Below are 27,081 nucleotides of genomic sequence, written 5' to 3' on the forward strand. Positions count from 1 at the left end.
CCTCGGGACCCAGTGGAGCTGCCTCAGAGCTCCTGATCCCTCCACTCTTCCCCCTCTGGGCAGCTTGGGAATGGTTTGTCTACACTTCCCTCCCTTCGAAGAAGTGTCCAAAGGCCCCAGGGTCAGAAAAGTCCTCCAACCCTCAAGGCTGGAGTCCCCTGGGTGCTCAGGAGATGTGCTCTGAGATGTCTGTGCATAAACCCCTGTGTCTGCCTGGGAGATGGTGGCCTTGGGCTGCGAGGCTCCCCACCCTGGCCACCCTCCTCTCCTCTCCCTCTATGCAAAGGGCTCAGCTACCGTGGTGACAGGGAGTTTGCATATGGACATACTTCCGGGTCAGACAGGGATTTCCAACAGGTGTGGCATCCTGGGGCTTGTGGTTTCTACATAGGCGCATAGGACTGGGGTGAGGCTGGTGGGGGGGGGGGTCACCTCTGATCCTGCCCAGGAGTGAATCCATTTTCCGGCCATGATACTGCACGGCCACAGTGCTGCTGCTGCTGGACCCCCTCTAGTCCCCGACCTCCGCCAGAGGCTCCTTTGCATCACAGCCTTCTCCTCCGGGTCCTGTTGGCGGCCCAGGACCTGGCAGGGTCCCCTGAGCTGCCCCTGTCACTTCCCACCAGGCTCAAGGAGCTGGGATTCAGTGGTGCTTGTTCCTTGCCGGTTCTAGGGGTGCTGGGAGAGCACTGAGACAGCCCGCAGGCCTCGCTTTTCAGGACACCCCGGAAGGTCTTCATGCTTCTCCCCAGCCAGGGCCGGTGCCTCAGGCCTGTTCCCCAGGGGGCCTGCGGGAGGGTCCCCCAGAGCTGCAGAGGGCCCCGCAGAGCTGCAGGCCTACTGGGGACAGGACATGCAGGAACACGAGGGACACCTCTCCCCAAAAGGGGGCCGTGGAGGCAAACAGAGACTGCTCAGCTTGGGCAAGGCAAGAATTCAGTGGGAGCTTCTGAAGTCCAGGGGCCACCACGGCACTGGGAGAGCACTTGTCACGGAAGCTTTGGAAGGGGATCCGGGACCAACGGGCAGCCCTGGACTGCACACTGCCCACGCTCCACACTCGGACACTGGGGAGGGAAGCACTGGCCTATGTCCTCCGAGCAGCTGTGACCAGCTCAGCGAGGGGCTAGGTTCCCGGGGCAGCCAAGGCTGGAGACCAAACAAGCGGGCATTCTGATGGCCACCATGGCCAGGGCAGTTCCAGGGCCACCTGGGACCCTCGCCGACCTGCCTCTCACCTGACAAGAGCTTTGACTGTGGACCGGACCACACTGGACAGCAGGAACAGCGGCGTGACCAGGATGTGGAAGAGGGAGAGGGAGGCGAAGGCCACCGACGGGGAGAAGCCGGTGCCTTTGAAGAAGTTGACGTGGCCCACAAACGTCTGTAGACAGAGACACAAGTAAGAGGGGAGAGGGGAGTATGTGTGTGTGTGTGTGTGTGTGTGTGTGTGTGTGTGTGTGAGAGTGTCTGTGTGTAAGTGTGAGTGAGTGTGGGCATGTGTGTAAGTGTATGTGCATGTGTGTGTGTGAGAGAGAGAGAACATGTGTTTGTGTGAGTGTCTGTGTGTAAGTGTGAGTGAGTGTGGGCATGTGTGTAAGTGTATGTGCATGTGTGTGTGTGAGAGAGAGAGAACATGTGTTTGTGTGAGTGTGTGTGTATGTGTGTGTGTGAAAGAGAGAGAACATGTGTTTGTGTGAGTGTGTGTATGTGTGAGAGAGTATGTGTTTGTGTGAGTGTGTGTGTGTATGTATAAGTGATTGGGTGAGTGTGGGCATGTGTGTGAGTGTATGTGCATGTGTGTGTGTGAAAGAGAGAGAACATGTGTTTGTGTGAGTGTGTGTGTATGTGTGAGAGAGTATGTGTTTGTGTGAGTGTGTGTGCGTATGTGTGTGAGACAGAGTATGTGTTTGTGTGAGTGTGTGAGTGTATGTGCATGTGTGTGTATGAGTATGCGTGCATGTGTGTGTGTGTGTGTGTGTGTGTGTGTGTGTGTGTGAGAGAGAGAGAGAGAGAGAGAGAGAGAGAGAGAGAGGAGATGCCCAGTCTGGCAGCTCAGCCCCTGGGAAGGAAGCGGAAGGGCGGGAACAGCGGGCAGAAAGGGCCCATTGGGTCCAAGGCACATCTCCTGCCCCTCACAGTCCATCCAGGACTTAAGGCTGCAGGCCAGAGAGGAGCCCTCGGGCATGAGGAGGCTCCATCCTCAGAGAGCCTGTCCTCAGTACAGGGAAAAACAGCCACAAACACTGTCCCCCCTGCCATGCTTCTCCCAACCCCAACCCACCCTGGTTGCTGACTGGTAATGACCTCTGTGACAAAAAGCTTTCCCAAAATTCTGACGACAATGACCCAGCCCACTGTCAATCATGTAGTGAATTCCCGAGCACGCCTGACAGGCTGTGAGCTCACAGCCATGGCAAGAATAGCTGTGCTTCCTTTCAAAGTACTGCCCAGTCCAGGGGGGGGTGGGGTCTCGGGGGAGCCCAGGAGGGCGGGAGCGACAGGCTGTGGGCACCCCCAGCCCGCCCTCACTCATGGAGCACCAGGCCAAAGCCCGGCACAGCGTCCTGTTTCACAATGTGGCCGAGGTCCTGGCTGCATGCTTAAATCTCGAAAGGCAGAAGACAGAATTGCATATGCAGCCCAAACCTATTTTTGTAGAAAATGTTTTATTCTGTGCCCAGAGGGGGAAAAATAAAGAAGCCTGGCAGAGCAGTGTAGACTCTGCTGGCGGGGGGACGGGCCACTGGCTCCCGGCTCCCCTGTCCCATGGCCCCATTTGCCCCCAGCCAACCGGCTGCATGGCAATTAAGCCTGAGCTTTTTTTTTTTTTTAGATTGATTCCTCTACAGACGAATCCACTGGGCTGTCAGGTCTGGGGGACCCCTCCCTATACTTTTAACCCCCTCCCCTGTTTCCAGCCCTGCCGAGGAGCCACCTGAAGTTGGGGTGGCTCCATGACCCCAGCCCGCCCCCATACCCCACCAGCTGGAGAGGTTCCACTTACGATGAGGACGGCAGCGATGGGGATGGCGGTGTTCATGAAGACTGCGAAGGAAGAGAGCAGGGTCAGGAGGCAGAGCAGACTGCGGGGCGCTGGGAGTGGGGGGGCGGGTGGGAAGGGCAGAAACTTGAACTTGCCCTTGCTTCCCTTAGGACTCTTGTCTGACATCTCTGAGATGGGGATTTGTTGCTGCTTTATGGTGTCGGGGATCGAACCCAGGGCCTCACACAGGGTGGGCTATATCCCTAGCCCTGAGATGTGAGTCTTTATTTTGCTTGTGTGTGTGTGTGTGTGTGTGTGTGTGTGTGTGCAGGAGGAGGGTTTAAGGATTTGGGCCACACCTGGCAGTGCTTGGGGCTTACACCTGCCCTTACATGCAGGTTTCCTACTGTTGGTGTTTGGGGGCACCATATGGGGTGCCAGGGATCAAACTGGGCTCAGCTGCAGGCAAGGCAAACACCTGCACCCCGTACTATCGTCCAGCTCATGCTATTGTGTTTCCTTGTTTGTTTGGGGTCCATACATGGAGGTGCTCAGGGGCTGAGCCCAGGTTTGTGCCGGGGTGGGGGTGGGGAAGTGGATCCTAACAGTGCTAAGGCATCAAGCAGTGTGATAGGGGTTGGACCCAGGTCTCTAGCATGCAAAGCATATGATCTGTCTTTGATCCCCCATTGATCTGTCTTTCTGGTCCCTTCTTCTGCCCCTCTCCCATTCATCTCCATCAATGAGTCAATTCTCAGTCTACAGAAGGCACGGCACCCCTCCCCCCCTCAGCCCCCAGCACAAGCCCCCCACCCCCCACCTTTCTTCCAGGTCATTCTGAGCTCAAGAACAGGCTGGGAGTTAGGCTGAACACTGGTCCATTTCTCTAGGAAGCAATCTGGCGCATTGGAGCTTGAACCACACAGTTCAGATCTGATCCTATTATCCCTCTCCTGAGAATTTGCCCTGAATAAATCACTCAAGAAACACACAAAGCCTTTGGCAAAATGGTGTTTGCTATAACACTAGCTGTCAGAGCGAAACAAAACCACAACCACCGCAACCAGCCACCCAAAGCTGAACCTACAGCAAATGTGAAAGCAAAGAGGTTGTTTCCAGAAATGTGGGAAGACCCTGAAGTCAGAAATTAGGTGATAACTGACATTTTGTCCTCCTGCCTGTGTTCCCTACTTGTGATGTTTCAAATCTCTCTATTTCTCCGATTCATCGTCTTTATTCTTGGAGCTGCCTGAACTCTTTTGAGGAATGAGACAAGCTATAAATAAATTTTAAAATGAGTGTTGCTGAACTGATGCAGCTACAGAGGGAATGCTTATGACAGAACTAATTTCTGCCCTGTTCTGGAAGATGTTAAAGGATGAAAATTTGATTTTCCATTTTCCTCATTATTTGCCTCTTGGGAAGCCCAGGCTCCTAAGAGCAGGCGAGATCCAGTCCTTGCAGGAGCTGACTGCACCCCTTCCTGCCCCTCGGACAGTGTTGTGCCCCTGCCTTCCCCCCTAGATAGAGAACTCCCCCAAAGTCAGAGCTCCGCACCTCCTATATCCAGGATAGGGCCTGGCACCGAGAAGATGCTCAGCTAACATGTGTGAGATCAATGAATGACAGACACAAAGAAGACAGATGAGAGTCATAGACAGGAAAGCAGGGCCCTGGTTCTGACCCACGCAGAGCTGGCCACGGCTCATGGCACTGCTCCTAGGAGGCCACCATGGTAGGGACCATACCTGTGTCCTCTCCAAAGTGCAGGGCATTGGGCTGGAGAGAGAGCTCAGTGGGTGAGGTGCTTGCCTTGCACACGGCTGACCCTGGTTAGTTCTGTGGCACCACTGATGGCCCCCTGAGCACTACCAGGGCTCATATCTGAGCACAGAGCAGTCTCTAATCACTTCTTTTTTTCTTCTTCTTCTTTTTGGGTCACACCTGGCAATGCACAGGGGTTACTCCTGGCTCTGCACTCAAGAATTACTCCTGGCGGTGCTCAGGGGACTATATGGGATGCTGGGAAACATACCTGGGTCGGCTGCGTGCAAGGCAAGTGCCCTACCTGGTGTGCTATTGCTCCAGCCCCTCTGATCACTTCTAGGTAAAATCCGTTTCCCTTTCTCCCCCTTCAAAAAAATTCAGGTCCAGGGCCTCAGTAGAATATGGTCCAGAGGAGAGAAGGGGCTAGAATGGAAGTCTCATAAAGGACACAGAGGCCAGAGAGTACAGTGGTTAGTAAGGCTTTTGTGTTGAACACGGCAGGTCTGGGTTCGATCCCAGGCACCACATATGGTGACCCCGAGCCCCTCCAGGTGTGATCCAAGTGCAAACATTTCACTGTGTTTGCTTTATTCTTTCTTCCTTCCCTTCTCTCCTGCTAGGTAAATAAAACTGTAGCTATATAGGCTAGTCCTGAAACATTGTGTCTTTGGCATATATCTCCTAAGAGCAAGTAATTTTCTTACAGAAGATTAAAATCAGCTCAATATTAAAAAAAAAAAATCATTGACATTTTTAAAGTCCCAAGCACCACTGGGTTTGGCCCCCGCCTAAATAAAAGATAGAGGAAACAGCGAGGCCTTGGCTGGCTGACTGGAGAGTCCAGGACCGCTGTCAGTCCCACAAAGCTGGTTCCCAAGCACACGGCCAGCCTGGACCCTGAGGTCACAGCTTCTTCAAAGAAAAGTGAAGGCCCGCCGAAGGGGCGTGTCCCAGCGAAGCCCCGCCCACCGGTGAGGCACCGCCCATGCCACCACCTACACAGCTAGGGTGAGGAGTCCACCGTCCACTTGAGCATCCTTCATCTCCATTCTTTTTTTTTTTTATTTTTGGGTCACACCCAGTGATGCTCAGGGGTTACTCCTGGCTTTGCACTCAGGAATTACTCCTGGCAGTACTTGGGGGACCATATGGGATGCCGGGGATCGAACCCGGGTCGGCCGCGTGCAAGGCAAACACCCTACCCGCTGTGCTATCACTCCGGCCTCCATCTCCATTCTTTACTAACTTTAGATCCCACAGAGTCCTCGCATCTCCCTGCAGCTTCCTCTCACCTCCATCTTCTCCTCTGTGCAATGGGGCCTTCCCTGCCCCCAACTGCCCAGATAATGGGGATTAAGTGCGCGCCCGCAGCTGAGTGCTGGGGGCCAGCTGAATGGATGCTCGCTGGCTTCCCAGCAAAGGCCAGACCCCCAGGGATCAGGGAGCAGCTTTCCCAGACAGTGTAGCTGTTTGCTTTTCCACTCCCTGTGCTGGGCAGCCCTGCCTTGCACTCCGGGATGCTGACAGCAGACAGTGTAGGGGGCGGGGAGGGGGGGTTAGACCCATCACCAAGTCTCCCTGCAGGACTGAGCCAGGCTGAGCCAGGCTGGCTGGGTCCCGTCAGGAAACAGGACTCGGAGCCCACAAGGCTGGCGCCGGGAGGAGGAAAGCTGCCCCATTACCTGCAGCTAATGACCTGTGTCCTAATCCCTGGGGACAAAACAGAAGGCAGGAGGGCAATGAAAATGCACTCAAATTGCCTACCTGCACTGGGGGGGTCTCACTTCCCCCCAACACCCCTCAAATGTCACCTGCAGCTGGGGGGGGCACCGCCACTACCCCCACCCCCACCCCTGGGGCCCACACCAAGACAGACACAGGAGGAAGAGCCAACAGTGCCCGCCTGGGATTCCACAGGTCTCCCAGGGGCTTCTCTCTGCTCTTCTGCCCCTCCCAGGGCCAGTCCAGCTACTCTGCTCAGCCTTGGGGGTGGCTGGGTTGGGGGCCCTGGGCAGACCCCTCTTCCTGCACAGAGTCCTATCGGTTTGTGACAATGAAGACCTTTTCCTTGGGGCCTGGGGGCCCTTGCCAAGGCCCTGGCCCCTCTGCTGAGGGCTAGCTGGGAACTGAGGTGTCCTAGACTGCCGAGGGCTTGGACAAGCGTCCTGGGCTGCTGCAGAAAAGCAGGACATGGATGCATGTCCCCCATGGGCCAAGTGGCTGCCAGCTGCCCCCACTTTGTAGGGTGCTGCCCCTACTCTGCTCATTGGAGGAATTCAGGGGTCCTGGGGTCTCCGATATCCTGGCCCTTCCCCTTGCCTCTCTCCCCTGGCAGCAGCAGGAAGCTGCCCGACCTCGGCTGGCTGTAGGAGGAGTGTCCTGGCTGTGGGGCAAGCCCTCTCTCACCCCAGCTGCTGTTGTCACTGGGGGGATACCTAGACGGAGCCACCTGGACCTGGGGTGCAGCCCCATAACGGGGGTCACTGTCACACAGTGGTCTCAGGGAAAGGCGGGGCTTGCAGAAGAAGGAGGTGGGGCTGTTTCTCTGTGGCTCCCCAGACGTTTCTTTCCATAGGCCCATGGCAGGCTGGGCCACAGGGGATTGGTGGCCCTAAGACCCTAGGGTTGGGGCTGGAGCAATAGCACAGCAGGTAGGGCGTTTGCCTTGCACGTGGCCAACCCGGGTTCGATTCCAGCATCTCATATGGTACCCCAAGCACTGCCAGGAGTAATTCCTGAGTGCATGAGCCAGTAGTAACCCCTGAGCATTGCTGGGTGTGATCCAAAAAGCCAAAAAAAAAAAAAAAGACCCCAGGGTTACAGCCAGGACTGAGTCCTGTCAGCCTGTTAGCCAAAGCAAGTGGACAGTACCTGTCCCAGTTCCCTTGGTGAAAGGTGATGGCTGCTTATTTTCTCAAAAGCACACCTATCTATCCATGGTTGGATGTTCAGTTCTTGTTATTCAGGGAAGCAAAATTAAGGAGCATCTTAGGCTTTCGTGATGCTAATTTCACTGTCAGCTCATTTATTGACTGTTTTTTTTTTTTCTGATTTCAAGACTTGGTGCACATGTAACTGAAATCTAGATTTAGGATTTATTTCAGAGTCAAGTCTGCATATTACCACTCCTGATAAAAATTTAGTGTGCCCTTGTTTTTAAAAAATAAAGGCCCCCAGGTTTGGAGCAGAGAGGAAACAGGAGACTCTGGGTCCAACCCTGTTTTGGTGCATCTTGGGGGTAGAGGGGGGCAGCTGTCAGACTTGTGCACAACTGCCTGACACATGGACCCTGGCAGAACATACACCCGGAAGCTGCTGTGGCTGAGGGACAGCTTGACCCCACTGGCCGGACCTCAAACCCCACCTGAGGTCCAGGACACACTCACTCAATGCATGTCCTGTCTTGGGGAGCCCCTTGGGGCGGTGGCCACTGGCCCCAGCAGAGCCATGTGACCATTGGCATCACAGCTGTGTGACCTCCTTTCTCTGCTCTTTCCCGGCTCCCCAGTCCCCACCTGCCCCCCCAGAGGCCGGAAACTTCTTGGTCCCAGCAAAAGGGTCAATTCCAGGTGGGGGAGCAGCGGGGGTGCCCTGTTCCCCTGACCCCACCTCCTGTTCCCCAGGCCCTCGGTGCCCAGCTGAGTCTCTTCCACCCTGAGAAAGCAGCGCAGAGACGGTGCCCCCTGTGTTCCGAGTCTGGCCCCCAGCTCAGCCTCCAGCCCTTCGTGAGAAACAGCCCGAGGCTCAGAATCCAGTGTGGAAAACTGTCACTGGGCAATGGGGTTCGGTCAGGAGGGGCCCTGAGGAGGCTGCCTCAATTTCCCATCTGAGAGACACCCCCCTCCCCAGCAGAAAACATCTTCCATTCACCCCTCCCCTTCCTGGTACACAAAGGTATTTGCGTTCACAGATTCACAGATGCTTTATTTTTGGTGGGAGGTTTGGGTTTTGCTCAGGAATTACTCCTGGCACTGCTTGGGGGAGCCATATGGGATTCCAGGGATCAAACCCAGATTGGTTGTGTGCAGGGCAGGCACCCTCCCTGCCAGGCTATCTCTCTGGCCCCACACAGATGCTCTCTTTACCCTGTGTTTCAAATACAGTAACTGAGGGCCAGAGTGATGGTACAGTGGATAGGACTCTTGCCTTGCAAACGGCCCATCTTCAGCACCCCCTGGTGGAGTTCCAAGGCCACCAGGAATGATCCCTGAATGCAGAGCCAGGAGTAAACCCTGAGCACTGCCTGTATGACCCAAATACAAAGAAATTCAGGAAGTGAAGTTTCCATTGTGGAAGCTCATCTGACCCTCTTCCTTCTGGTGCTTTATGTTTGGACCTTGTCGAGAGTACACCTGCCTTGAGTGATTTCTCACCAACATTCTATTATCTCTTTCAGACTATCTGATCACCTCCAGGGCTCAAGAGATCAATTCTCCGATTCCTGCCCCTGCAGACATTCTCCTGTGACATTAATTCATTATCTGCTCCTTGTTCAGTCAGTGTTTGCCACTAGATTCCCTTGTTCTCTGGAAAGGGGAGTAACAGGCGTGTCTATTGGGATCTAGGAATTTTTAAAAAATAACTTTAGGCGGGGCTGGAGTGATAGCACAGTGGGGAGGGCGTTTGCCTTGCATGCGCCCGACCTGGGTTTGATTCCCAGCATCCCATATAGTCCCCCAGAGCACTGCCAGGACTAATTCCTGAGTCCATGAGCCAGGAGTAATCCCTATGCATCACCAGATGTGACCCCAAAAGCAAAATAATAATAATTAATAATAATAATAATAATAATAACTTTAGGCCTGTTTGGCTCAATTTGCTAGACTTTAGGTTCCTAGAACACCTGGTCATGTGTCACCCTCCCCATGTGAGCACTGTAAGTGAGAGCTTCTGTTCCTCAGAGAGCACCTTCCTCAGGTCAGAGAGATGACTCAGGATACTGAGGCCTGGCTTTCATCCCTCCCCAGCCCCACCCTGGCCCTAGCACCACCAGAAGTGAGCCTCAAGCACAGAGCATCCCTGAGCATCCCTGGGTGTGTCCCTGAGCGTCACTGCTGCTTCTTGCTCACCCACCTGCATCTCCTTGATCCTGTCTGTCTCTCACCGCAGTGCCCGGCAGGCCAGCACTGCCCTACTCAAGGTGGGCTCAGTACTCAGGGTCCCTCACTGGACAGCCCGCTGGCTTCCGAGACACTTCAGGGCTGGCCTGGATGGGATGATCCCAAAGCCTCCCAGTCCCCCCCTCTCCCCTCTGGCTGCCCCCACAGACCCTGACCCCAGCCTAGCCCTTATCGCTGCTCCCCGTAGCAACAGCAGCAGCTTCGGACTCACTGGAGATGGACGTGTAGACAGCGAAGGCCCTGAGGCTGGTCATCTCCTTCTTACGCGTTTGCTCAACCCTGGTGCAGAAGATGTTCTCCCAGGCGTACAGCTTGAGCAGTTTGATGCCTCGGAGCATCTCATTGGTTTGCTTCAGCCTCTCGTTGGAATATTCCTGCCGGGGATGGCCAAGCCATAGCTGACCTGGGGCTCCCTGCCCCCCCCACCCCCATTCACATCCGCCCCACTTCACAGACAAAGAAACTGAGGGGTGAATAGAGTGGGCAGACATGCATGGCCTGGGGGTGGGGAGAGGGGACCCTCACCAGTGTGCTCCGCTGGGCCTGGGAGAGCTTGGTGGCCACGAAGTACTGGACAGGGGCCAGTAGGATGATGACCGCAGCTCCAATTAAGGCACTGACTCCGAGGATGTAGTAGAGAAGAATCACGCCCACGATGATCTGAGAGGAGGGGTTCTGGGGGTGAGCGGCTTCAAAACCCACCCACCCCCCATGACCCAGCTCCACTGGAGGGGGACGTGCCTTGATGTCCAGGTTTTCAACTGTCTCCCGGTGGCGGAGGAGGGACAAAGCGGGGCAAACAGAAGGTCCCCATCTCTCTGCAGGAGGGCGGGTGTGCAGGAACCCTGGGTGAGTCTGAGGTTCACAGTGGAACCTCCGGGCTGAGTCTGGTCCCTGGGCCACCAGACTGCGCTCTGTGTGAGCAAAAGGGCAAGACTGCTCCTCCCATGCCAGACGGACTCAGTCTGGGCTCTGAGCATTTGCTTTTCTTTCTTCTGCTCCTGGCACCTTCAAAATTTTAGCGAGCCTGCCCAGAGTGCTCTGAAGGGAGAATTTACCAAGCAGTGCCGCTAGCTAGATTTATGGAAATGTTGCCTGCTTCTGAATATTCATGAAGTGTAAGTGACTCTCGCTAGCCCCCAGAGTGTCAGGATCATGACTTCTCTGGTTGCCTTCAAGGGATTTTTTTTTTTTTTTGGCTTTTTGGGTCACACCCGGCACTGCACAGGGGTTACTCCTGGCTCTGCACTTAGGAATTACTCCTGGTGGTGCTCAGGGGAACATATGGGATGCTGGGAATCGAACCTGGGTCGGCCACATGCAAGGCAAACGCCCTACTGCTGTGCTATCGCTCCAGCCCCCCTAGCAGTATTTGAGGCCCATATGGGATGCCGGGGATTGAAACTGGATTGGCCACGTGCGAGGCAAGCATGGCCCAAGTTCTTATCTTTTAAAAAGTCTAGATGGCCAAAACATTTTTTTCCAAATTAGTCAGAGTCACCCTGGACAAGGAATGGGCATTCTCAGCCCCCAATGGTCCTGTGAAACCCCCACACCCTGCTACCGATCAGGCTTGCACATAGACTCCGGAGCAGAACAAAGACACCGTAGCAACTCCTAAATCTTGAGAACTGACGACAGCTCTAAGTGCAAAGGCAAAGCCTGTGAGCTATGATGAACATAAAAGTAAATGATACTTCTCAATCCATGAGCAAAGGTAATTGATTTATGTGGAAATAATTTCCTACTCCCCAGGGCTGAGAGTCTGGAGCAGAACCAGGCGCAGGGCAGGGGCTATCAGCTTTTAGTATTAATATTTCTAGCAATGTTGCATGTGAGCTAAACATGAAATGGAAGAGTAAGGATGCCAGGGCAGCAGGTTTGGTGAGCAAAATCACAACGGTGGTTCCAGAAAACACAACAGGAGCTGGAGCGATAGTACAGAGGGTTGGGAGCTCGCCTTGTGCACGGTGGACTATCCCAGGCACCCCATATGGTTCCCTGAGCTCACCAGGAGTGATCCCTGAACACAGAACCAGGAGTAAGCCCTGAGTACCACTGGGTGTGGCCCCCAAGTGAACCCCTCCCCTCCCAACCAAAAGCACCACAGAAAAGACAAAAGACCAGGAACTGAGTTAGAAGCACTCGCTAATTCCCTTCTCCAGCCCTTTTAGGGACCATGGAAGGCAAAAGGGCCTGGGGGGTGAAACTCCATCAGAATCCCACTCTTCATCCCTCTCTCAAGGAGCTGCCTCCCTGGATGAGCCGTCTCTTCAATTTGTTTTTAACGTTTTCAAATATAAGCTGAACAGCTGAGGGGGAACAGTGAAATTGACCGGAGATTCAGGCTGATGGAATCTGTATCCAGAGAAGCACTGGATTTGGCCCTGGGAAAGCCTTCACATCACAACCTGCCGGTGACAGGTAGCTGGTCACTTACCCAGTCATTCTTTTATGGCTGACCCTGGGCCTTGGCTGATATCAGCTAATGGAATCATCATAGCAGCTGCCGAGGGTGGGGATCATTCCACAGATGGAGAGACTGAGGCTCAGAGAGTTTAAATACTGAGTCGGCAGCCTGTCTCACTAAGTGCGGATGATTTCACTGCACCAGGCAGTCCCCTGGGATCTAAATTTCTCTGGGGATGGCCTGGGATCCCGAGCAAATAATTGTTGGGGATCACAATTTAATGGGGAGGGACTGTGGCTGGGAGAGGGGGCAGCCCCGCCCAGGCCGTCATGTGTGGGGAGACCGCAGCTCCTTCTCAGCCAGCCCCAGTCGTGACTCTACAAGCAGCCCTACTTCTGACTACCAGAGATAAATGCATGCTGAGCAGAAAGAAAATAAAAATCGTTTGTAATCCTACCGTGCAGCCTTCCAGTTCTTGTTTGGATCCACGCAAGTGTATAAATACACATTCCAATTTAGTCATGTGTGCACGGAGCCGGCTATTTTGGAATTTATTCTTTTTTGAGGGAAAATACTTCGTGAGGGCCGGGGAGGGTGGGCAAAGGGTTGAGCGTGTGCTTTGCATGACAGGAGCCCCGGGTTCAAGCCCTGCCCCAACATGACCCCCAGTACCACCCGGAGCCAGTCCTGACCACCATGCCGGACTGTCCTGGAGCATTTCCCCTGGGCTCTGTGACCCCAGAACAACCCCAGGCACCAACCCAGAGCCTCAAGCATGCAGGCTGTGCATTCTGCCACTCAGCCATAGGCCCAGCCCTGCAAGCATGTCCCATGCAGTATTACCCTACACATATATGTTTAATATTGGCTATAGTTTTTTGGAAGGGGATCACACCTGGCAATACACAGGGGTTACTCCTTGTTCTGCACTCAGGAATCACTCTTGGCAGTGCTCAGAGGACCATATGGGATGCTGGGAATCGAACCTGGGTTGGCCGCGTGCAAGGCAAACGCCCTACCCGCTGTGCTATTGCTCCAGCCCCAATATTGGCTGTAGTTTTAAAAGCTTCACAATATCACCTTCCCTGATCATCAGGAGAGATGGCGAGATCTCTTTTTTTTGTCTTTTTGGATCACACCTGGTGGTGCTCAGGGGTTACTCCTGGCTCTGCACTCAGGAATTACTCCTGGCAGTGCTCGGGGGTCCATATGGGATGCCAGGAATTGAACCCGGGTTGGCCGTGTGCAAGGCAAACGCTCTACCCACTGTGCTATCGCTCCAACCCATGGCCTGATCTCTTGCCAAGTGTGAGACAGTACAGGGCGCCAGGGGTACAGCTCCTGACACACCAGATGATGACAGTGCAGGCAGCAACGTGGACTGGAAAAGGGCGAGCTCCTAATCACTCGACAAGGACCAACAGACTCTGGATTCGTGCCCCCTGTGACCTCCCCGAGCCCTCCTTACCTGGACTGGCATAGCCCAGAGGTTTGGGCACAGAAAGAAAAACCACATGAGCTGGTTGGTGTCGATGGCAACCAGGTTACAGATCTGGCCGGCGGTCATCTCGCCCATGGATAGGTTGGAAGTGGACAAATGCATAATCTTATTATAAATCTTGGTCTGGAAATGAGAGAGATGTTTTTATACTCATCACCTGTCCTCAGGACGCGGGGCACCGTGTGTCTACACTGTGCCCAGGCTTCCAGGCTTTTCTTCATGGGCCCCCTGAGGAAAGCTCTGTAAGGGGGTGCTGTGTGACTCTTCCAGCCCTACACACAAGGAAACAAACGCTCTGGGAGGTAAAGAGCAGACAGACTTTATGTCTGTCTTTCTATGTCTGTCTCTCTGTTTCTAGATTGCACTCATCTGTGGAATATAAGATAATAGAGTAGGAGACTAATACCCAAGAATAGTAGTATATAATACCAGGAGGTTGGCTCCATGGCTTAGAAGCTGGCCTCACATGCTGGGGGAAAGACAGCCCGAATAGAGAAGGGAACACCAAGTAAAATGTGGTTGGAGATCCCGCGCGGGAAGGGAGATGCGTGCTGTGCTGAAAGTAGACTAGAGACTGAACATGATGGCCACTTAATACCCCTATCGCAAACCACAACACTCAAAAGGAGAGAGAGAACAAAATGGAATACCCTGCCACAGAGGTGGGGTGGGGTGGGGGGGAGGACAGGATTGGAGTGTGGGAGGGATACTGGGTTCATTGGTGGTGGAGAATGGACACGGGTGGAGGGATGGATTCTCGAACTTTGTATGAGGGAAACACAAGCACGAAAATGGGTAAATTTGTAACTGTACCCTCACGGTGACTCACTAATTGAAAAAATAAATTAATTAAAAAAAGAGAGAGCAGACAGAGGGAGTCAGAGAGGCAAAGTTTCAAGGAGGGGTGCAGGGGGGGGCAAGGCAAGCAACACCCTTGCTGGATAAACCTCTCTCTCTTTCTCTCTCAACTCAATTAGCTCATAAATTTCTCTTTTTTTTTTCTTTTTTGGGTCATACCCGGCGATGCACGGAGGTTTTTCCTGGCTCTGCATTCAGGAATTACTTCTGGTGGTGCTCAGGGGACCATATGGGATGCTGGGGATTGAACCCGGGTCAGCCGCGTGCAAGGCAAACACCCTACCGGCTGTGCTATCGCTCCAGTCCCTAGCTCATAAATCTTACAAGCAGACCTTCATGTCCAGCTGTATTCTAGATTTGCCAGACGCCAGGGGAGACTACATCTCAGAGCCACGGAAGTGATGAACTGGGACGAGCCTTCTGTTCCAAAGCGACTGTTTACAACCAGGGAGTGGGGAAGTTCTGGGGCCAAGGCCAGCTTAATGGAGCCTTGAAACAAAATAAGGGCTCAGCTTGTGACCGAGTTATGAACATCAGTCAGCCCCAGTGCGGCCCTCTCCTGATGCCTGAGGGCAGGCAAGATCAGATAGAGCAAGGGCCTCTCCTGAGGTCTGACGCTAAAAGCACTGCTTGTGCAGAGATTCTGTCTCCAGAAAGATGGTAACTTTCAGCTCCATGCTCTCCAACAAGAAAAAAATAATTCTTGTTTTAAATATCCAAGGGATGTCAGCTCTTTTGGGAGGTGAGCGGCATACCTGGTGTTGTTCAGGGCTTACTCCTAGCTCTGCACTCAGGGATCACTCCCGGTGGAATCAGGGGACCAGATGGGATGCCAAGGATCTAACCGGGTCAGCAAGGCAAGCACCCTACCCGCTGTGTTATCACTACGGTCCCTGGGATGCCAACTCCTAAGTGAAATTCGACCATGTGTTCTGTCGTAAGGTGATTCTCGACCCTTAATCTATCCTTTTCGTAAGGCCAGGCTTTCCTGGGGCTCAGGTTTGCTTACAGCGTGAGCTGATTCTAAGCCTCTCCGTGACTTGATATATACCATGGGACGGTTTAGAATAATTGCAATGACTTCCTTGAGACAAGTCGAAGCACATTCTAAGTTAGGTAAAATCAGTCTCCAAAAAGAAGCAATACTTGTCGTTTCAGTGAAATACGGTTACAGGGTAATTGATCAAATCAAGCATTATGTGAAAAAAGAAGCAGAGGATGCAGGCATACAGCTAATTCAGAGCTGGTACATGCACATAAAAAAAAAACCCTATATATAGTACAGGAATTGTGCCTAATGACTTATGCAAGAACGGTGATTATTCTCAAGCTTATTCTCCTGAAGCTATAGACCTGTACCTATTTTCTGTAAGTCTTCTGAAAGGAAGAGTCCCTTTCTTTCTAATTTGTTTCCATAATTAATGCCAGCATTTCCTTTTTGCGCCACGCAAATTAATCCTTCTTACCAATGCAAAAGATTCACTGACAGTTTGATAAAAAGCAATTACATTGCTAATACATAAAAAAATATTTGACTCTTTTAGCATAATGGGAAAATATTGGGCCTGTGTGATTTATGACATTCAAATAGCAGGGAAATTAAATTACAAAACCATTCAACTAGAAAATTGGCTGTTGCTGGTGGTGGTGTATACCTGCTGTCACGGGAGAGGTCTGGGGGAGGCTGAGATTTTCAGAGAGATTTTCTGGTCGCAGAGACAATTTGGTTCCTACCACCTTGGAAACCTCCATGAATCTTGGATAATCTTGAACTTTCCTGAGCTCTTTCCACCTCTGAATCCCAACGAGTCTGAGTTCATCTTAGACGGTCCCAGCACTTCTAGTCATTCTCATAGGATGCCGTTCCTGTGGACCAACTTTGCTTCCTCAGTGAAACACCAGTGGGTGTGAGCATTTCTGCTACGGGCGGCCATACAGCTTGCACACTATACAACTCCGAGGCTGCCTTTTCGTATAAATGTCACCGAGATAAACTTGGACCCTGGCACTGCTCCCAGCCCAGGCTGTCCCTTTCTCCTTTTAGTCCGTTTTCTGAAAACCTTCTGATCTTGGATCCCAGAGGGACCACTCAATGATTCCGAGGAACATTCTTCAAGAACTCATTTTTTGTTTTAAAAAAAACACACCACACCTTTTGGACCCGGCTGTGGAAGGAGCATGATGGAGGGGCCCGAGGGAGCGCCCTCGGACCCCAAGCAGCCCACTGAACTAATTCCGGCATGGGACCAGAGACCCCAAGGCGTGCTGAAGCTGTGGGACCCGGGCATCCCCCAATTCTTTTAACCTGTCTCTCTCTCAACTCCTCCCTCCTGAGCACAGCGCAGGGGCCGCGGTTTTCCTGAGCGCAAAACGGAGACGCCGAGCCTCTCTCTAGGTTTCTCCATCTTATGAGCACCATAAAAGGGTAAAAGTTTGTAGTGATGTTATTTCTGGTTGTACTTTCCCTGGACTTTATACAGAAACCCAAAACCGCGCGGCCGCGGCAGCGGCCGCGCGACTTAATGTCATCTTAGTATGAGCAATATGTAATGGTTCCTTTCTAATGGGGCGGACTTTTGTGGGAGATCCTAATAGTAAGTCTGTTGCTGAAATATTGAAGGCAATCAAAGGGGTAGCCATCTCACTAGACTGAACTAAGCTATATCCCCACGCCGGCTGAGAAGAAATTTTCTTCTTTCTCGGGAAGAAACGCGGTGTGTCATCAACTACAGTGTGATGTCCATTAAGCAAACAGACCTGGTGGCGTGGGAATGGGATATAAGGGGAAAAATTATGTACAAGGAACAGCGGGACGCTGGTGGAATCTCGAGCCGGAGCCGATACCAGCGCAAGACCTTCGGTTCCAGAGACTGCTTACAGATACTCTACAAGTCTATCAACTAAGCCAGAGCCCCACGCCTGCTGATGACGGGAAATAACCATCCTTTTCGGTTTTTTTTTCCCTTGTCAGGCAGCGTGGAGATTACTAAAACAGGCGTGAACTCGGTGGCGCGGGGCAAGGGGGAAAAAAGAAAAACTATGTAACAAACAGCGGGACTTAATATCTCTATATTCTTAGCAATGGAGAACTATCAAATGCCTCCTTGGCAATAGGACTGCTTTTCTTTTTTGGGGGAAACCCCAACAACGGTAGTGAGTTGTGTGTTGAAACATGGAATGTAATCGAAATAAGGCGTAAACGAAGTGAAACATATCATATGCAAGGGTTGGGACTGGGGAGGTGGGAGGGGGCGGCAGGTATACTGGGGGGGTTGGTGATGGAAGATGGGCACTGGTGAAGTGAAGGGTGTTTGAGAACTGTATAACCGACATAATCCTGAGAACTATGTAACCCTCCACATGGTGATTCAATAAAATTAAAAAAAATAATAATAAATAAAAAAAAATAAAAAAATTAAAAAAAAAATAATAAAAAAATAAAAAAAAAAACACCACATTTTGGGATTTGATAACTTCTGAGAGTTCTACTGCCTTCAGTGGGGAGTGCTGAAACCTGTTAGTTGTCCCTTCTTTTTTTCCCCTTTTCCAAGGAGAATTTTTAGCAGGCACATGTAGATGGTAAGGTTAAAGGCCACACTGTGTAGCCTTTCGAGGGATGACCAGAGGTCAAGTTCTCAGCACCAGGGAGAGCTTGTGCGTTATGGTTTTATTTTAATTTCTTTCATGACCCCCATGTTTTTGCGTTTGTTTTGTTTTGTGTTTTGCAGGGGTTGGGTGGGAGTGATTGGAACCACACGCAGCAGTACTCGGGACTCAGTCCTGGCCCTATGCTCAGGCATCATTCAAGCTAGGTGCAAGGCAGGTGCCTCAACTCCTGTACTATCTCTCCAGAGACCTACATCACGGTTTTTAAAGAAGCACAATTCCCTCCTGTGGCTCCACCTTTCTTCTCACTGACAGGCACTGCCAGAAATAGTGGCAATTTCTAGCATCCTCCTGACTCAGGAGACAAAAGTCACGTGAGAAGGGTGGCAGAGCACCACTGCAGAAAGGGTGATTGTGTAGCAGCCGCACCAGCCCCAACTGAAGATGAAAACAAATTTGTCTTATGTAAACCACCCTCTCCCCGGATGCCCTGCTCTGACAACTGTACCCACCTTCTCGTGGGAACCCTCCCATTTAGACAATCCCCGTCACCACCTTGTCTAAAAGGGGCTCAGAATGCTCCCTCACTTGGCTCATCCTTCCAACCAGCTCTGAGCTGGGAGCCCCCACTGGCAGAAGCATGGTCGAAGGCACCTAGGAGACCCAGTCTCCCACTGTGACCCGGAAGCAGACCTGACCCAGTCTCCCACTGTGACCCGGAGAAGACCCAGTCTTTCACTGTGACCAGAAAATAAACAGCTAAGATGGGTCATAGTGGCTCTCTCGGGATAGTACAATGTTATGGTATGCCATAAACATTTCCTTCCTTCCTTCCTTCCTTCCTTCCTTCCTTCCTTCCTTCCTTCCTTCCTTCCTTCCTTCCTTCCTTCCTTCCTTCCTTCCTCCCCTTCCTTCCTTCCTTCCTTCCTTCCTTCCTTCCTTCCTTCCTTCCTTCCTTCCTTCCTCCCTCCCTTCCTCCCTTCCTTCCTCCCTCCCTTCCTTTCTTCCTTCCTCCCTTCCTTCCTTCCTTCCTTCCTTCCTTCCTTCCTTCCTTCCTTCCTTCCTTCCTTCCTTCCTTCCTTCCTCCCCTTCCTTCCTCCCCTTCCTTCCTTCCTTCCTTCCTTCCTCCCCTTCCTTCCTCCCCTTCCTTCCTTCCTCCCCTTCCTTCCTTCCTTCCTTCCTTCCTCCCCTTCCTTCCTCCCCTTCCTTCCTTCCTCCCCTTCCTTCCTCCCCTTCCTTCCTTCCTTCCTTCCTTCCTTCCTTCCTTCCTTCCTTCCTTCCTTCCTTCCTTCCTTCCTTCCTTCCTTCCTTCCTCCCTCCCTCCCTCCCTCCCTCCCTCCCTTCCTTCCTTCCTCCCCTCCCTCCCTCCCTCCCTCCCTCCCTCCCTCCCTCCCCTCCCTTCCTTCCTTCCTTCCTTCCTTCCTCCCTCCCTCCCTCCCTCCCTCCCTCCCTCCCTCCCTCCCTCCCCTCCCTTCCTTCCTTCCTTCCTTCCTTCCTCCCTCCCTCCCCTCCCTCCCTTCCTTCCTTCCTTCCTTCCTTCCTTCCTTCCTTCCTTCCTTCCTTCCTTCCTTCCTTCCTTCCTTCCTTCCTTCCTTCCTTCCTTCCTTCCTTTCTTCTTTTCCCTTTTTCTTTTGGCACTGGAGAAGACTGGAGGAGGGTCTGAGGAGGATTTTGCACTGCATCTACACCCAGCAGGAAAGAGTTTTGTGTGCTCTATGCATAAGCTCGGTCCCATTCAAGGCTGCACAGTCAGGGCTGGGCAACAAGCATCGCCTTCCCCAGGTGCAGCCCAGGACATCCCCCGCTATCTCACACTGCCATATGGATGGGCATCATTTCAAGGCATGGGGTAAAAGCAGCAAACAAATTCAGAGCAGAATTACTGAGTATCCTTGAGGCGGAATAAGGTCAGTTTTACTATGAAGAGAAGGGGGGGAAATCATGCAAATACCTGTATGGCTCCTCTCAAGTTAATTCCCGTTTCGATGGCCACGTAGTAGGATGCCTGCAGAAATGTCCTTTGCAAGAGGAGGGCGAGGAAGAGCAGCACGGCTAAGACGTAGGCGTTGGCCAGAAATTCTTGGGAGGAGACAAAGTAGACCCCCAGAAACTGTGTCTGTGGGAAAGAGAAATTCGCAGGTGACGGTTACAGCTGGTTAGAAGGCCCGGTTAGTACCTGTCCCTATGCCATTATAGCCTCTACTCTAGGACTCTCCGTGCTTGTCAAGCCTGTGAAACTGCTGATGGATGATGCTTCAAATAAAGCTTTCTCCCGGCCTCAGGGAGGGCAGTCTAGACCAGTGGTTTCAGCCACTGGACTATGGACTGGTGGGAATGTGAAGGTCTCAAGAGGTTGAAAACCTCTGGCTTAGACCCCTCAGACCCCCTCTGAGGGAGAAGAACGGGGCTTAGGCCCAACCTTCGTGCTGGTATGATTTTCAGTATTGTGGCCAGCAGACCCAGAGGCGCTCCCCCTGAATGGAACGAGAATCAGCGGAATGAATCACAGAACAGCCCCGAGCACAGCTGCGAGAGCCAACCTCATGATGCATGGTCTCTGCACACGGGCACGGAACCAGCTCCAGGCTTCGTCCCACACTCCCCAGCAGTCTGCTGTGGCATTATTTGGGAGCAGAAAAGACTAGTGAGAACAGGCCCCTGCAGCGCTCCCAGCTAAGAGATGGGAACTCATCAGCTGGAAAAGTTGGCAAAGATTCCTACCTCCCCTCGCCCCCCCACTGAACTCCTTTCCCCGAGAAGGGTCTTTTTGGCTGCATCTCCGGCCAGATCTCACATGAGATGCAGTGGAGAGAAACAAATATTTGACTCTGTTGCTAATGATACCGGGGACCAACAGCCCGTCTGTTTCCAAATTCAGCATCCCCAGCTCCCGGGAAAACTTTGATCTGGATGAGGTTCATGACTTGCCAGCAGAACCAGAGCAATATTTCCATGAAGCGAGCTCAACCTCTTCCCCTTCAGACTCTGCCCTGAGCCCAGCCAGATATTTGGGAGGCTGTGGGAGCGGCTGCAGGCTGTGGAGGGGAGGGAAGGAGGTGATGGGAAGGCGCCTGAGGCTATGTCCTGCCTGGGGAACAGAGAGTCAAGGTCAGGATTCTAAACCATGTCCTCTTCTTGGGTTAAGAATTACTGGCTCCTGTGGGTAGGCAGGGCTTCCTCCCCACAGACATATTCTTTTTTTTTTTAATTATTATTACAATATAGGGATACTCTCGATAGCACAGCGGGTAGGGCGTTTGCCTTGCATGCAGCTGACCTGGGTTCGATTCCTCTGTCCCTCTCAGAGAGCCCGGCAAGCTACCGAGAATATCCCACTCTCAAGGCAGAGCCTGGCAAGCTACCCGTGCCAAAAACAGTATGCCAAAAACAGTAACAACAAGTCTCACAATGGAGATGTTACTGGTGCCCGCTCAAGCAAATCGATGAACAATGGGATGACAGTGCTACATTGCTATTATAATATAAGCTATATTTTATCTGTTAAAATAATCCAATAAAAATGTTCAGAAACCTTACTCAAAAATCTATCCCTAGTCCAATCTTCTTTAAAATTTATGGAAACTTATATTTCACTTATGTTAATTTTTGGTTATCTTCTTTTCTTGCATCCATTAGATCTTTTTATTTATTTATTATTTTTATTTTTGTTTTTTAATGAGTCACCGTGAGGTACAGTTACAGACTTAGAAACTTTCATGCTTATGTTTCAGTCATACAATGATCAAGTACCCATCCCTCCACCAGTGCCCATTCTCCACCACCAATGTTCCCAGTATCCCTCCCATCACCTCTATCCCATTCCCCCCCCACACCTCTATGGCAGGTGCATTCCCTTACATCCTTGGGTGTTAGTCTCCCATTCCCCATGGACACATTCTTGTCTCTTGGTTCAATGGGCTCTCTAAGTTAGTGAGCACTGCTCGATGGAGCTGTTCCTGCAAACAGCTCTCTCTCCCTTGCTCTGAGGTGTGTATGTGTGTGTGCGTGTGTGTGTAGGGGGGGTGTCAACTCTTTCTTCAGGGAACAGTGGGATGCAGACACAGGGAACAGCCTGAGAGATGGAGGGGGAGGGGGCAGTTGGGCCTCATCTGGTGGTACACAGGGGCTCTCCCTGGCTCTGTGTTCAGCCAGGATTTTGGCAGTGCTCGTAGAGTCCTGTGCAGCACTGGAGGCAGCTTCCTGCGAGGCAAGTGCCTTCACCCCTGCTCTACATCTCTGGTTCTAGGACACTTGCAGATTCTTACTGAAGGCCTGACGATCCAGACCCCACCTGACTTGTCACAATACCCGCAGGAAAGGCAGCGGGAAGAAGGGAGGGAAGTGGGATAGGAGAGAGGCAGGAGGAGCAACGTGGATCCTAAAATCATTCTGTCGGGGAGAGAGCTGAGCTTACAAGGAAGCCAGGGGCAGGGCACAATGCTAGTCTGTGCAGATTCCGCCCTCACAACATCCTCACAAGGAGGGCACCACCCTCAGCCCACCGTCCCTCGGCCGGTTCAAGGTCACAGCTGGTAAGAGAGCACACGGGAACACGACCGTGTGTGACGCCAGCAACGCTTATCGAGGGCCTACACCTCATCCAGACATTTGACCTGGCGTCTCCTAGTCTCCGCCACAAACTTGTGATTGGGAGGGGACCGAACCGCACTGCTTGTCTGGTTCTGGCATGCGGACCTGGGAAGCTCTGGCCCTGTGTTACTTGCATTGAAACTCTCCGACCTTCCTCGCAGACACCTGTCTCTGGACCCGGGAGTCTGTTAGTAGATTTGTTTACTTTTTGTTTTCTCAGCGGCGCTCAGAGCTGACTTCTGGCTCTATGCTCAGAGACACTCCTGCCTGGTGGCACTCGGGGGAACCTTGTGTAGTTGATGGGACCAAATAGGAGTGAATGACATGCAAGGCAAGCACCTGTGCTATCTCTCTAGCTCAGTGTGTTATTTTAAAGCAACAAAGCCTATCCTGGGACTTTGTCACAGAATAAGAAACTTAACAGGGGCTGGAGCAATAGCACAGCAGGTAGGGCGTTTGCCTTGCATGTGGCCAACCTGGGTTCGATTCCCAGTATTCCATATGGTCCCCTGAGCACCGCCAGGAATAATTCCTGAAGGCAGAGCCAGGAGTAATCCCTGTGCATTGCCGGGTGTGACCCAAAAAAGAAAAAAAAAAAGAAACTTAACACCAAGAAAGAGCTGTGTGTGTGGCAGGGGGGCGGGCAGTAGGAGGAGAGTGCAAAAAATCCACAAAAGCTTCCAAACCCCAGAGAATGGTGAGGTCCCTTGGGACGCAGTCCAGTTGTAAGAGCGCGGATGCATTTGAGAAATGTGCCACTGGGTGATTTCATCCTTGTGTAAGTAGGAAAGAGTGCAACAACACCTGCATGGCACCACCCGAGACACACCTGGGCTGCATAGTCCAGGCTCTGAGACCTCCTCGTGTACGTGGACCCTCGCTGGCTGAGAACACCCTAAATGGCATGGGAGTATGCTCCTGGGGCTCCTGCATGATGCACAGAGCTGCGGTGCCCAGGGTCACAGCCCTCAGAAACAGGCGACAGGGCTGGAGGGAGAGGTCAGCGCTGGCCTTGCATGACCAGCTCCTCTGACTCATTGTGCCCTTGTGTAATCTCCTCACCCGCCCAGAGCCTCAGCTGTAAAATGAGCCCGCAAAAGGTATCTACATCAGAGAGTTGTGGTGGGAATTTCATGCCACAGCGCGGCCACCAAAGGTCCAGTAAGCATAAACCCTGGACCGAGGACGGCTTCTGCTGTCTCTGCTGAAGAACGTTTCTCCTCTGGAGCATCAGGCACGGAGGGAGCTGCGTGCTGGGCACCCAGAGGTCAGCCTGGGCAGTTCCTGTCTCAGAGAACTCTAGGTCACACTGGGCAAAGGGATCAGGGGTGCTTGGATGGTGCAGGCATCAGAAATTAGGGGAGTGGAGAGGAGGAACCTTGAGGTCCATCAGTTGGAAGGCTTCCTGGAAGAGGGGACACCTGAGCTGAGTCCTGGCAGCAGGAAAGAGACGAGTAAGGGGAGGGAGGCAGTCCAGGCCAGAGCAGGGACAGGAGCACTGCCACGAGAGCAGCACACATGCTCACAGAATAAAAGCACAGGAATGCACACGGGTCCCAAGTCACCCACGGTGGCGGTCACAAAGGCAGAGGACACAGAGAAAGACAGACCGAGGTGGGGAGGACAAAGAGAAGACACACAGAGAGAACGGAAACTGGCTCCCGGGGGACTCATTCAGAAACACACGCCGCCGCCCCTCCCCCACCCACACACGCGTCCCCACGGTGGGGCAGAGGCTGTGGAGGCTGTGGAGCCCAGCCCATGCTTCCTCCCTCTGCTCAGCTGACAGCCCGCCGCAGCCCTGGCAGGCTGCAGTGCCAGCAGTACTTTATGAATCCAATTTTCTCACCCTCCAGCCAGATCAGCGCCTCCCCTGGCAGGTGACAGATTGCGGGTGGGGGTGGGGCGGGGGGAGATGGGGCTGGAACGAGCCAGAGGAAGGGCTGCAGGGCTGGGGGTGAGGGGGGGCATCCGCCACACCTCTGTCATTAAAGAAGAAAGGTTTGTCCTTGTGGACGCCAAGGGCAGTGTGATAGTGGCCAACTGTGAGCATCCTGGGAGGGAATGCGAGGACAGGACAGGCGGGGAGGAAGCAGTGGGTGTCCGGCTGTGCAGTGCGCAGGGAGAGCTGTGAGTGCTGCCCCACGGGGCTGGGGCACTGCCCTTGCTGTGTTTGTGAAGCGCAGCAGAGCACCTCCCCTCTCCGGCTTAGAGCTGCTGGGGGAAACGGGGGAGGGGGCGGAGGTGGGTGGGTGGGGAGGCAGGGGGATAAACCTAATGGCCTCAATGCGTGACCCCTTTCCCCATTTTCCGGGTCCCGAAGTGCAAAGGAGAATGAAGCCATATCCCGGGCAACGGCGTGATGGCGGGTTCTTGGTGGCTGACACGGGTGGCTATATTTACTTTCAGCCCTCGTTTCTGTGTCTGTGATTTGCTGATTGTATCTGGCTGCGGGGAACAAATATGAAATCCGATAAGGCCCTGCTGCCACTGAGGCAAGGCCATCTGTCTCGGGCTGGGTGTGCTGACAAGTAACTGGGACAAGAACATTCCAACGAGACAGCAGGCAATCCCAGGGCCGGGACAGAAACATAGAGGGAGGAAAGAGACGACGCCGCTCATGTTCAGAGGAACTAAACTTCTAAGTGCTGCCAAGCTGGGCAGAGCTTCAGGGACCCCCCAAGACCACAGCCAGCCATGTGCCAGGGACGTGCTCATGTTCTACCACGAGCGCCCCATACCCCACCCCAGGGCTGCTCCTCTTACATCCTGCTCAGAGAGAATCTTATACGCAGAAAGAAGCAAGTGTGGCCAGTCTGACAAGGGGGCCGGCTCTCGTGACTTCTCCCCGACACGGACAACTGGCTCCATGCTGCTGTGGCAGAGAGTGGGGAATATTCTGGTGATGTCTGAGGTGAGACCAAATTGAAAAGTGACACTCTTTGTGGACAAGAGAAATGGTCCCTTCCTTTCTCATCCTGGGCTGAGTCAATTTTAAAGTGACTAAAACCCACGAAAGATTAAGGCACCAAGAGTCTTGCATTCTTGACTACATAAAAAGTTTGCCTGACTGGGGGCTAGAGCGATAGTACAGCAGGTAGGGCGTTTCCCTCGCATGCAGCTGACCCGGGTTCGATTTCCAGCATCCCATATGGTCCCCTGAGCACTGCTAGGAGTAATTTTTGAGTACATGAGCCAGGAGTAACCCCTGTGCATCACCAGATGTGACCCCCCCAAAAAAAAGTTTGTCTGAGTTAGCCTGGCCAGCTTGTACTCATCTGTCATAGCCCACTGCAAGGAAAGCATCTCTAGGAAGCTGGAGGACCACTGACAGAATTAATTAGTCACTTGCCGTAGTTCTCCTTGTGTTCCTTCCTTCCAAGAATAGTGTTTAACACATCACACAAAAATTATGCAGGCAGGTTTTTCTCTCTTTCCTGGGAGTTCAGAGTCCTTGGACGGAAGTGATGGCTTGATAATAAAAAGAACCCATTTGGCATCACAGCTGTGTGTGCTCGGCTGTACGAGAGACTTGGGGTCAAGTCCCGACCAACACGAACCAGCGGAGCATTCCTGCGGGAGAGTTCATTAGCCTTTCTGAGCTCCAAGTTTATGTTCGTAAAAAGGAGGAGAAAATACTTGGCTGACAGACATTAAGGCATGTGCCTTGCCTGTAGATGCAGCCATACCAGAAAAAAAAAAAATTACTCAGCATCCCCACCGGGGTGTGCCCTCCACCAAAACATTTGATTCATAAGAAGATTGGTATGCGAATTATACCTCCATCAAGCTACTAGTAAAAGAAGAAAAAAAGGAATAAAACCCTAACCCTAAAAGATTGACTTGAGGTTTACATGGCAGGCAGACATATATTCACTGTTTCCAAGGTGGCTGATACCTTCTCCCAGGGGGTCAGGAAGGGTGCTGGAAGTTGAAGGAGAGGTAGTAACCTACAGTACAATGGGGGGTGTTTTCTATGTGTTCACTTAAAGAAGTTAGATTTGGAGCTGGAGTGATAGCACAGCGGGTAGGACATTTGCCTTGCACACGGCTGACCTGGGTTCGATTTCCAGCATCCCATATGGTCCCCAAGCACCACCAGGAGTAATTCCTGAGTGCAGAGCCAGGAGTGTCCCTTGTGCATTGCCGAGTGTGACTCCCCCTCCAAAAAAATAGAAGTTAGATTTCCGGTGGGGGTGCAGAATAACTTTTTTTTTCCTAGTGTGCCTGGAGCAATAGCACA

At 52.6% G+C, this 27,081-nt stretch overlaps 1 protein-coding gene across 4 annotated transcripts in view; it reads right to left on the reverse strand.

The window, feature by feature from the left end:
- The window catches only part of ABCC8 (ATP binding cassette subfamily C member 8), an 83,327-nt gene that overhangs the window by 36,088 nt on the left and 20,158 nt on the right, over positions 1-27,081 (reverse strand). For all 4 annotated transcript variants that reach the window (XM_004621655.2, XM_055141882.1, XM_055141881.1 and 1 more), the window contains 6 exons: positions 20,200-20,364; positions 13,752-13,907; positions 10,399-10,533; positions 10,085-10,247; positions 3,008-3,048; positions 1,239-1,384 (listed from right to left, as the gene is read on the reverse strand). In XM_004621655.2, coding sequence (XP_004621712.2) covers positions 1,239-1,384; positions 3,008-3,048; positions 10,085-10,247; positions 10,399-10,533; positions 13,752-13,907; positions 20,200-20,364 — 806 coding nt within the window. The remainder of the gene's footprint in view (positions 1-1,238; positions 1,385-3,007; positions 3,049-10,084; positions 10,248-10,398; positions 10,534-13,751; positions 13,908-20,199; positions 20,365-27,081) is intronic.

Source organism: Sorex araneus, chromosome 6 (genome assembly GCF_027595985.1).
Source record: "Sorex araneus isolate mSorAra2 chromosome 6, mSorAra2.pri, whole genome shotgun sequence".
In the NCBI taxonomy this organism is placed as follows: Eukaryota; Metazoa; Chordata; class Mammalia; order Eulipotyphla; family Soricidae; genus Sorex; species Sorex araneus.